Source organism: Enhydra lutris, unplaced genomic scaffold (genome assembly GCF_002288905.1).
Source record: "Enhydra lutris kenyoni isolate GAN:26980312 unplaced genomic scaffold, ASM228890v2 scaffoldscaffold57, whole genome shotgun sequence".
In the NCBI taxonomy this organism is placed as follows: domain Eukaryota; kingdom Metazoa; phylum Chordata; class Mammalia; order Carnivora; family Mustelidae; genus Enhydra; species Enhydra lutris.
Window position 1 is genome coordinate 10,237,279 of NW_019154141.1, and position 10,621 is coordinate 10,247,899.

The 10,621-nt window shown below is 36.0% G+C and overlaps 1 protein-coding gene across 4 annotated transcripts in view; it reads left to right on the forward strand.

The window, feature by feature from the left end:
* LOC111158104 (cell division cycle 27) overlaps nt 1-10,402 on the forward strand; it is a 73,458-nt gene extending 63,056 nt beyond the window's left edge. For 2 of the 4 annotated variants that reach the window (XM_022519947.1, XM_022519948.1), the window contains exons 17-19: nt 5,214-5,288; nt 6,094-6,250; nt 8,072-10,402. In XM_022519947.1, the coding sequence (XP_022375655.1) occupies nt 5,214-5,288; nt 6,094-6,250; nt 8,072-8,154 (315 nt within the window). In that variant the 3' untranslated portion in view covers nt 8,155-10,402. The remainder of the gene's footprint in view (nt 1-5,213; nt 5,289-6,093; nt 6,251-8,071) is intronic. The other 2 variants (XM_022519949.1, XM_022519950.1) reach the window with 1 other exon arrangement.
* The last annotated feature ends 219 nt before the right edge of the window (nt 10,403-10,621 follow it).

Below are 10,621 nucleotides of genomic sequence, written 5' to 3' on the forward strand. Positions count from 1 at the left end.
CTCACCAGATGGTACCCTTTTAGAGGGGCAACAGACATTAATCAAATAATGACAAAAATAATACATGTTGAGTACATAAAGGAAAAATAATAGTGAGTTATGAAAGCTTATGATAGAGATACTTGGTCTAGCGTGATGTGTTTATCTCTTTACTTCTCACACTGTTTTCCAAATTGTGGAGCTGTAGCATGGAAAAAAAAAAAAAGAAGAAGATAAGGAAAATTGAGAAAGAAAAAAGAGACCCAAAGTGACATGGGGTTTTTGTCATCATTTACTCAATCATAAACCGTGAATCCAAAGTTTTGATTTAAAGTTCAGGTTAGTTGTTTAATAAATTTAGGCTCTTCCTAAAAAGAGTAAAAACCTACCAAACAAAAAACAAACAAACAAAAAACTCCCAAAATTTAAGTGCACAGAAAATGTTGGGCCAAATAATCCATTTCAGTAGACTCCCCTAGGAATCAGTTCTTCCAGGACACATTGGCATTTGCTAAAATTGAAAAATACAAAACCAATGATAAACTCTTAATATTTCCAGACTAACAAAGATACATAAAATCAACCATTTAATTTATTCTTTGTCATTTATTCAGTGATTCCCCTATCTCACTCTGGTTTTCTTTATTAAGAAGTAGATGTCTAGTCCTACTGTTTTTGTTCTTCTGTAAAAGCTACTTTTAAATCTAAGAAACACTTTTCAACTTTTAACTTGCTCTTCGAGATACTATAATTGTAATTCACCATTTATTTTCATGTTTCTGCTTCATTGTACCTCTTTACATTTGTGGTCAGGTTCTTCAATTGAAGGATTTTAATCAATTTATTACTCTCAGAGCCGTTTTAATGCCAACATCTCTACCCAAGTATGCCATATAAATCAGCCCTGGGCTTGGTTCAAGAAGCCCAAATTCTGATCTGACCCACTGTTGAAGTTATAATGGTCACAGTCATTTTTGACTACCAGCTTAGGGTTTGGCTAAATGATAAGGCCTACCTTGATGCACGGGTATACCCAATATAACGCTACAAAAATAAAAAGGAGTATGGGGAAAAGTTACTGATTACTTGTGAAGTATCTTGGCTTGAAAAATGAAAAGCAAATGGTGGCAACCTCTCTGTGGCAAAAGCCTTGAGCTGCATTGACATCAGGTAAGTCTTAAGTCTTTCAGGCAGAAATGAGAACTCTGATACTATGTTAAATACTGTTTCTCAGTGAGTCTTTGTAATTAGATTATCAGGGTGGCAGGTATGATAGATGCATGAAATGTTTATAACAATTACAGCACGCAGTTATAGAAAGAAACCCTATCCATTCTGAACTGTGTGTGGTGAGCAGTGAAGGACTGGGGTTTGTTGTCCCGATTAATATTTCTTTAAAACAGTGGTTCTCAGTATGGCCTGTGAACTTCAGGGAGTCCCCAAAAGTCCTTTCAAGGAGTCTACAAGGTCAAAACTATTTCCAGAGTAATATTTAGATGTTATTTGCCTTTTTCACTCTTGTTCTCTCACCAATGGACAGTGGAATTTTCCAAAAGCTACATGGCGAACAGATTGAGTGCAGAAGCAGATAAGCGAGTCCAGCTGTTTTAACCAGAGATTTGAAAAAATGTTAAGCAGTGCCACTATTCTTACTGACTTACTGTTCTGAAAAGTTATTTTTCATTAAAAAAATATTATCTATGTTAACATGTAATGCTTTGGTGTTGTTACTTTTAAATTAATGGATAAATGTTTTTAAAACTTTTCACATTTTTATTTCTGATATAATAAGTATTGATAGCTATAATCCACATTAACAAAAACTCTTTGGGTTCCTCAATAAGCTTTAAGAGTATAAAGAAGTCTGGAGACCCAACCAGTGTGAAAATTGCTTTTTTGCGATATTAAAATCAGTCTCAGGCTTCTTCATTGTGGTACAGGCTTCATCAGTCTCTGTCAGTAATGTTTGATAAGTGTTAACAGTGATTGTAAGTAAATGATATCTGTGACCACAGATCTTTTATCTTGATTCTTTATTCCATGTATATTTTACAATACTTTATAGTATGGAAGGACTAGAAAACAGTCTACCTCATAGAATTATCATGTATAATAAGTCTTCCATTCCTAGACAAGCAGGTGTGATTCTAAGACCCATTCAGCCCAGCAGTATTTTGAGTTTTTCTGTTAGGTTGCCAGCAGTTAGGAAGACAATGAAGTGTTAAGGATGCTCCAGAGCCCCTTACATATTTGTGTAAAAAACATAGCACTTTAAAACAAATACACTAAGAAAGTGCACATGCACGTGTGTGTGTGCCTTTACTCTTCTTTTTTTTTTTTTTTTTTTTTAAGATTTTATTTGTTTATTTATTTGACAGAGAGAGAGAGATCACAAGTAGGTAGAGCAGTAGGCAGGGGCCGCGGGTGGGGAAGTAGGCTCCCTGCTGAGCAGAGAGCCTGATGCAGGGCTCCATCCCAGGACCCTGAGATCATGACCTGAGCCCAAGGCAGAGCCACCCAGGTGTCCCATATTTTTTATTCCTTTTTATTAGAGAAAACTTCAGACATCACTATACTGTGATAATGAGTCCATGGAACCTACCACCCAGCTACTTTCATACTACTTCCCACAAAAATATTTTTTGTTAATCTTTTATTTTAGATAAAAGTAAAAAATAAAAAATTTATGTAGTATTTTTTACATAAAAAATTTCAAAAGCCAAGAAATTACATTTGGCCTTATGTTAAGAGAGGGTCAGGTAAGGATGTATTAAACTCTCTTAGAACTGTGAAATAAGATTGGTTCCTTATCTTTTATACCCTTCTTAGATAATACTAAAGTCTTATACCAATCAATGAATAAATCCCCTAATGTTACCCAAATGCCCATATAATCCTCTGATACCTTTACGAGCCCACTGTCTTTGATCACTGCTTTATTCGTTATATCTCTTTGGGGGCTTTTATGAAAGTAACAGGCTTATTACCCAAAAATTCAAATAATATGAAGGTATAAAAAAATACGAATTTGAATGTGCCTCATAAGGGGACCTTTCAGGGAGGAGCATTGTTATAAACTCAGAACATACTTCTTTAGATCTTTTTCCTCATTATTTATGTATTTTTAATTGTACCTAACAAAGTGGACTTACCCTGTTGTGGTAGGCAGGGTAATGATCACTTAAGGATGTCCATGCTCTAATCCTGAGCACCTGTGAATGTGTTACCTTGCACAGCAGAGAAAACTTTACAGATGAGATTAAGGATACGGACCTTGAGTTGGGGAGAGTATCCTGCCTTATCAAGGCGGTCCTAGTCTAATCACATGAATCTTAAAAGTGGAGTATCTTTCCCAGCTGTAGTCGGAATCAGCATGAGAAAGACTCAACCAACCTTTGTAGCCTTTGAAGTTGGAGGAAGGAGGCTACAAGCCAAGAACTGTGGGTAGCCTCTAGATGCCAAGAAAGGCAGGGAAGCAGATACCCTCCAGAAAGGAAGGCACCTTGATTTTAGCCCAGTGAGACTCATATTAGACTTCTAATGCACAGACTGCAAGATTAAAAAAAATGTGTCTTGTTTTAAGCTGTCATAACTGTGGTAATTTTTCACATACTGTTCTATAATTTGCTTTTTTCACTTTAACACTCCTGTGGAGAGATATTTGATACTTACCTTTTTTTTTTTAATCCTAACTTATATTGGATTTTGTTTTTACTACAAAGAGGCATAGAGAAGAAAAGTATATAACCTCTGTGGACATTAAAGAGAAATAAAATATATTTATGTTAGAAAATTCAAAAAATAAAGCTACCAAGGAAAAAATAGAAGGTCCCTTCTCCCCTTTTACCTCAATCACTCCCTCCCCAAGAGTCAGCCATATATATGGGGCATATATGTATTGATTTCTGCCAGAAAAAAAGAAAAATTTATATATACGCTCACATAAATATAAAACATGGGCAGACCCACATAACTTTGTGTATGTGTGATATATATTTTGTTACGAAAGAAATAGTATTTTTGCATGTACTCTTTTGCATCTCGCTTTTTTTGTTGTTGTTTTTTCTATTCTTTTAACATATGGTTGAGCATATGGTTGAGGACCTACAGATGTAGTGTCCCATAGAGGACGGACCACAATTTATTTAGCTAGGCTGTGATTAGACACACCTGGCAGTGATTTGCAGCAGCATGGTGGATTGAATATTCTTACAAAGATGACTTGGTGAACTTTTTTGAATATATCCCTGAGATAAATGCCTAGCAGCGAGATTGCTGAATCCGTGGTGCAGTTTTTAACTTAATAGGTAGTGCTAAATTGTCCTCACAAACAGCTTGCATCAGTTTACAATTCCACCTTCAGGGGTGAGAATGCCTGATTCCTCTCTCTCATGGTAACTTTATGCAACATCAAGTTATTTTTATTTTTGTCCATTTGCCAGGTGAAAAATGGACAATACCTCATTTGGGGAACCAGTTTCATTTTTGATCGTCATGTCTTTTAAATGCAAATCTATTTCTCTATCTTTTCTCTCAATTTCCCCAGCCCTTCAACAGTGGTCAAAAGACTTCTAGACAGTTTTGACTTAATTCAGAGGGTTAAATTTTAGACTCTTCGTCATTAGTTAAAATGACAGGTTGGTATTCAAAGCTTAGCGTTTGCATCAGGGAAAAGGTTTACTAATAGAACTTCAGAATTGTTGGGGCGCCTGGGTGGCTCAGTGGGTTAAAGTCTCTGCCTTCGGCTCAGGTCATGATCTCAGAGTCCTGGGATCGAGCCCCACATCGGGCTCTCTGCTCAGCAGGGAGCCTGCTTCCTCCTCTCTCTCTGCCTGCCTCTCTGCCTACTTGTAATCTCTGTCAAATAAATAAATAAAATCTTAAAAAAAACAAACAAACTTCAGAATTGTTCTGCAACTTAGTTTTCAAAATGCTTTTACACAATGTAATGGAGTATTGTTATTTTAAATAAAATGGTGACAAAAGCAAGCATTGTCACCTGCATGTGTGTATTCTCAGTGTACTCTGGTGAATTCCTGCCATTTCTTAGTTCCTGTTCTTATAGTATTTTCATCCGTTTTATTTTCACAACAAGAACTAATGCAATAAGGAAGTGCGTTGATTAAGATCTAGTATAAGCTTTAGGTATGATGACTTGGGAAATCAAATAAAGACACTTGCTTAATTAGAACTTTGTAAAATTTTGCTACTCTGTTTTTCTTTGCTTTTTTCAGTCTGCTTTACAAGAACTTGAAGAATTGAAACAAATTGTTCCCAAAGAATCCCTCGTTTACTTCTTAATAGGAAAGGTAAAGATTGGGGCCATGGTCCTAAACTGTGACTTTGATAACAAATATAACTTCTGAAGAAGAAATATAATACATATTGTGCAACATCTGTTGAGCAAATTCAGCTAGAGCTCTGAACTAAATGCTCTGGGAATAAAGAATAAATTAAGTTAAAACATTTAAGAAGATGATATCCTGATGTAGGAGCAAGAACACACACTCCATAATCCTAAACATACTGTGGTTTTGGAAATGTGTTAACACTTAACAGCCAGTGGCAGTCCAGAGTTCATAACTGAGCTTGTATCTTGGAAAGCTCTTAGCCTCCAATGATCAACAAAATACATAGGCATCCCCCAAAAGAAGAAAATTAATGGTTCTGTGTTGTCTTAATGAGAAGAACTGGCTTCCAAGATTTCTAAGACAGACTAGTCAAGACTTTATAGACTTGGCCACTAGATGCCCACTGGTTAAGGTAACTGGGAACAGTGAACAGGTGTTGAGAGTTGATATAACAGCCGTTAAAATCAGTGTAAATAAATGCTAATCAAGCAGCTTATAGTCCATTTCTTTTAGTTGTCATTGATCCAGTCAAAGTATGATTTATTGGAGGCTCACTATCAGAGGCAAGGAATTCTGAAAATATCTGAATATATTAGAAGGAACTCAGGTTAGTCTTGAGTTTTTCTATAGGATGAAAATGGCCTACTTATCAGAATGGGTTTGTAGCATGTAAATCAGAAGCCATTTAAATTACTAATGTATAGGATTTTATAATTGAAGCTCACAACTTAATGAAAAATGTAGTGCTGCTGTTTATTTTTAGGTTTACAAGAAGTTAGGTCAAACGCACCTCGCCCTGATGAATTTCTCTTGGGCTATGGATTTAGATCCTAAAGGAGCCAATAACCAAATTAAAGAGGCAATTGATAAGCGCTACCTTCCAGATGATGAGGAGCCAATAACCCAAGAAGAACAGATCAGTGAGTATCATCCATAAGAACCAGGTTTGTATGTGTATCAAACCAGAGAGCTAATGAAACATCACCTCAGAGCTAGGCAAAGGGGAACAGATTTTTATTTATGACCTAGAATAAACATGGAAATTTTCTTGAGTACTAAATATTCAGAGAGCTACCTTTGCATAAGGTTGTGTAGGCTGCTTTTTATTTTTTTAACCATGGTATATTTTTTTATACTAAATGGAATTTTAGAGAAATTAAATAGGGCAATATGTTAACAAGTGCATGCGGTGTCAGGTAACTAATCATTTTGGATCTAATTTGCTGTGTGACTTTGATAAATCCATTGCAAGTTTTTCCTAGGACCTCAGTTTAGGTTTAAATACGTAGCTAATGCCTGCCTTACCTGCTTCATAGGAATGCGGGGTGGGATGGGAATGATAGATGTGATAGTATGTTGAAGACATTGTAAGTGCTAAGTGAATGAAAAATAAATTCATTCACATTAAAAAGTATTGACAGATCTGCAGTATGACTATTCAAATTCTCTGAAACTCTAGCAAATTCAAAATCTAAAAATATGGCTAATGTATATAAATTGAAGGGTCAAGAAAAGAGTGAACAAAGAAGTAGTTTAAAGCAGTAGTAAATACTCTATCCCTAAATTGAGTGCATATCTATTTTTTTAAGATTTTTCTTTAAATTTTTTTATTTGAGAGAGCATGCAAGTGGGAGAAGGGGTAGAGGGAGAGAATCTTCAAGCAGACTCCCCGCTGAGCGTGGAGCCCTGCAAGGGGCTCTGTCCCAGGAACCATGAGCTCATGACCTGAGCTGAAACCAAGAGTCAGATGCTCAACTGACTGAGGCACTCCTAACTTAAGTGTATATCTTAAAATAACTAGTGAGAACTGAGTCCTTTTTTAAGATTTTTTTTTTTTTTTTTTTTAAAGACTGGGGCGAGGTGGGTGGGGGAGTCGGGAGAAGGAGCAGAGGGAGAGAGAGAATCTTAAGCAAGTCTACACCTAGCATGGAGCTGGATGCAGGGCTTGATCTCACAACCCTGACTGAGATCACGACCTGAACTGAAACCAAGAGTGGGTCACTCAACTGACTGCCACCTAAGACGCCCCTAATAGTATTTTTAATAACAAGAGAATTGAGAAACTTCTGATGAGATGAACTAAGATGCCTTTGTTCCAGAAAACTTGGCAGAAAGCTTTAATTAAAATCATAATTCCTGTAATCCCAATAACCCTTTTTAAACTGAGGGTATATTTTATATTTCTGTGAACTAGCAGGGACTGTTCCCAAAGTAGAGTCAACAGTTGGAGAGAATGTCAGTCTTTTTTCAATGTCTTGAAAATTAGCTCTAATTCCTAGGGTAGGAATAAGGAATTCATTAGGGAGAGGCAGCTTTAATATTTAAAACTCTTAACGGTTAAATGCAATGAACTGATCTTCTCAGACATGCTGTAAAATAAGGAACCTGAGTTGCATTTTATTGAAGGATATCAGGATTTTTTTTTAAAGATTTTATTTATTTATTTGACAGAGATTACAAGTAGGCAGAGAGGCAGGCAGAGAGAGAGAGAGGAGGAAGCAGGCTCCCTGCCAAGCAGAGAGCCCGATGTGGGGCCCGATCCCAGGACTCTGAGATCATGACCTGAGCCGAAAGCAGAGGCTTAACCCACTGAGGCACCCCGGTGCCCCGGATATCAGGATTTTTAAGGGACTTAATTAAGATCTCTCTCTGCATGGAATAGTTTTCCTTACTTGTTTTCATGAACCAAGAAGAAATATTTGTCAGATACTTACTGTAGACTTCTATTTTTATTTTTAAAGTGGGAACAGATGAATCCCAGGAGAGCAGCATGACAGATGCAGACGACACACAACTTCATGCAGCTGAAAGTGATGAATTTTAACTTCTGGAAATCAGACTTTTGCAACTGGATGTGTGACTAGTGCTGACATGTTTCTTGTCCCTCCATATACTGAGTCTTCACTCTTGAGCCGGCAGTGTCATCATCCATCACTTATACCATGAGTGTGCCACTTTCATTGGACCCTGACTGTACACAGAATGAAAGGCAGTGCAATATTTAGCTGCTAACAAGACTGGCTCTTTCACCAGTATGAATGACAATTTAGGGGGGTAGGATGGGGAACTTTGTTTTCTTTTTCTTTTTTTTTTTTTTTTTTCTTTAATCTCCCTTTGTTGGAAAGCTATCATGGAAGGAAGAGTTATGTTTTATCTTGAAGGAACCATTAGATACGGAAAATAGTGATGAACCAGAATTTCTTGGTCGTTTTTCCAAAAATTTGTTTTTATTTGGTTCTGTTCCTGATTAACAGAGTGACCTTCATTTCTAGGTTCTTCAAGAATGGTGTTAGCAAGTGCCAGATGGAACAATAAAAAGACATTGCCTATAACAGAGTAACTTGATTGCCAAGGAATGTAAATTACCTTAAACTTACAGTGTCTCCCATAAGCAGATGTAATGGGCACATTGGGACTCATGTGTAGGAATCAAATATCCCTCCATACAGTGTACACTTATTCTTGGCAAGAATGCTTTAATGTCTAACCAAGAATTTTAATTTATTCATATTGCTTCAAAGTGTTGATCATTGTCTTGGTATTGCAAACTTTAAAGTTGTCCCTTTACCATATTGCCTCTTCTCTTTGAGCTCTGTGGGATCACCTTTAACATTCAGAGATGGTAGAGTGTTTGCCCACTGAAAAGCCAAAACAAGGCCCTTAATAGCCATTTAAATTCACCATAAGAATCAAAATGAGAACACTAAAGTGGAGAGACTTTAAGAGATCATGATAGTGAAAGCCTTAATACAATCAAAATTGTACCATAACCTTGAATCTATATTTGTTCAAGAAAGTATCCCTTTGACTTTTCTAAGTGTTTAAGCAGGGTGCAAGAATGTGTAGTTACCTTTGGTTGAGGTCATTTCCATTCTTTCCGGCTCTCTGCTTCAAATTATTTTCAGTAGTGTGAGTCACCAAAACGTTTACCGAGAGTGATTGGGTTTAGGCTATTAGAAATTTTTAGCTGCAAAAGAAAAACCCCATTCTTATGAAGGAGGTGAGTTCTCTCCTGAGTTTCTCATAAATTGGTGTCTTCGGGGAATGGCCACAATTTTAAAGATCTAATTATGCATAATAAAATGGGAATTATTGGAATTTCACAGTAACAGATTTAAAGTCTTAAATTGTGTATCTCCTTTATTGTAATGTATTGAAATTTTTAGAGAAACTTTAGTTGTTAACTTTTTTTTAAGTGCCAATGTCAGAATATAACAAATTATAGTTTCTTATGAATGACAGGCCTACGGTTATTATTTTGGATTATTTGATGAAGGACAAATTTATCTACTGGTTACCTGTACTTGTTAGTCGAGTTGTAAAAATAAGGTGGATTTCAGAAGATGCGAACAAAATTTTAACCTGTAGATTCAGTAACTTCCTATCATTTACTGTTAATCTGTTCATTTGAATGTGGGTGGATTAAATACCATCATAAATTAATTCAAGTCAGAGTCCTAGATTAGGTATTGGGTGCCAGAGAGATATTTAACAAAATTTCCTACCTAAATCCATGTAATATGTGCTGCTTAAAGAAATAATTTATAAGAAAAAGGAAAGGTTGGGAGTAAATGAATATCATTAAAAATTCCCAAAGGCTAGCACTTGGATTCTAACAAATATTCCATTTTATTCATTAGTTCTGTAATATTTAATTTTATATTCCTTTATTTTTTTAATTGGCGAATCATAAGCCAGCTATATAACATTATCAAATACAAAATTTCATAGAAAGCTTCAACCTGAGCTCTATTACAAAGCCTGGAGAAAGCTGAGCTAGAACATAATTTGCTAATGTATAATTATCTTTTTGTACAAAGTAGGAATTTATGTCCTGTGCCAGAGGTGAGAACCTTTCTGGTACTAATTTTGAGACCAAGGATAAAAGGATAGTTGTGGAAGGCACACCATGGCAATGGCTGGCTATGGGACGCTCAGCCCAAGCTTAGCCTGATTTCATTTTCCTCATACCTACTCTCAAAACGTTTAGGTATTTGAAACCGTATTCCCATCTAGTAACTGTTTTTGGCTTGCTTGCTTGCTTGCCTTTTTTTTTTTTTTTTTCTTTTTTTTGCCTGGAATGAGGATCAAATAAACAGAAAAGGACATACATTTTGATCAAGCAAAATGTTTGCTTGAAATTTCAGTAGTTACTTTGAAGGAAATTTAAAATACTACGAATAACATCTTTTTTAGTCTCTTTAAGCTTTTCATACACATACATATATGTGTACACACACACACACTTGTTTGGAAGTTATGTTGTGGCATTGGATATTTTTCCCCCTTGG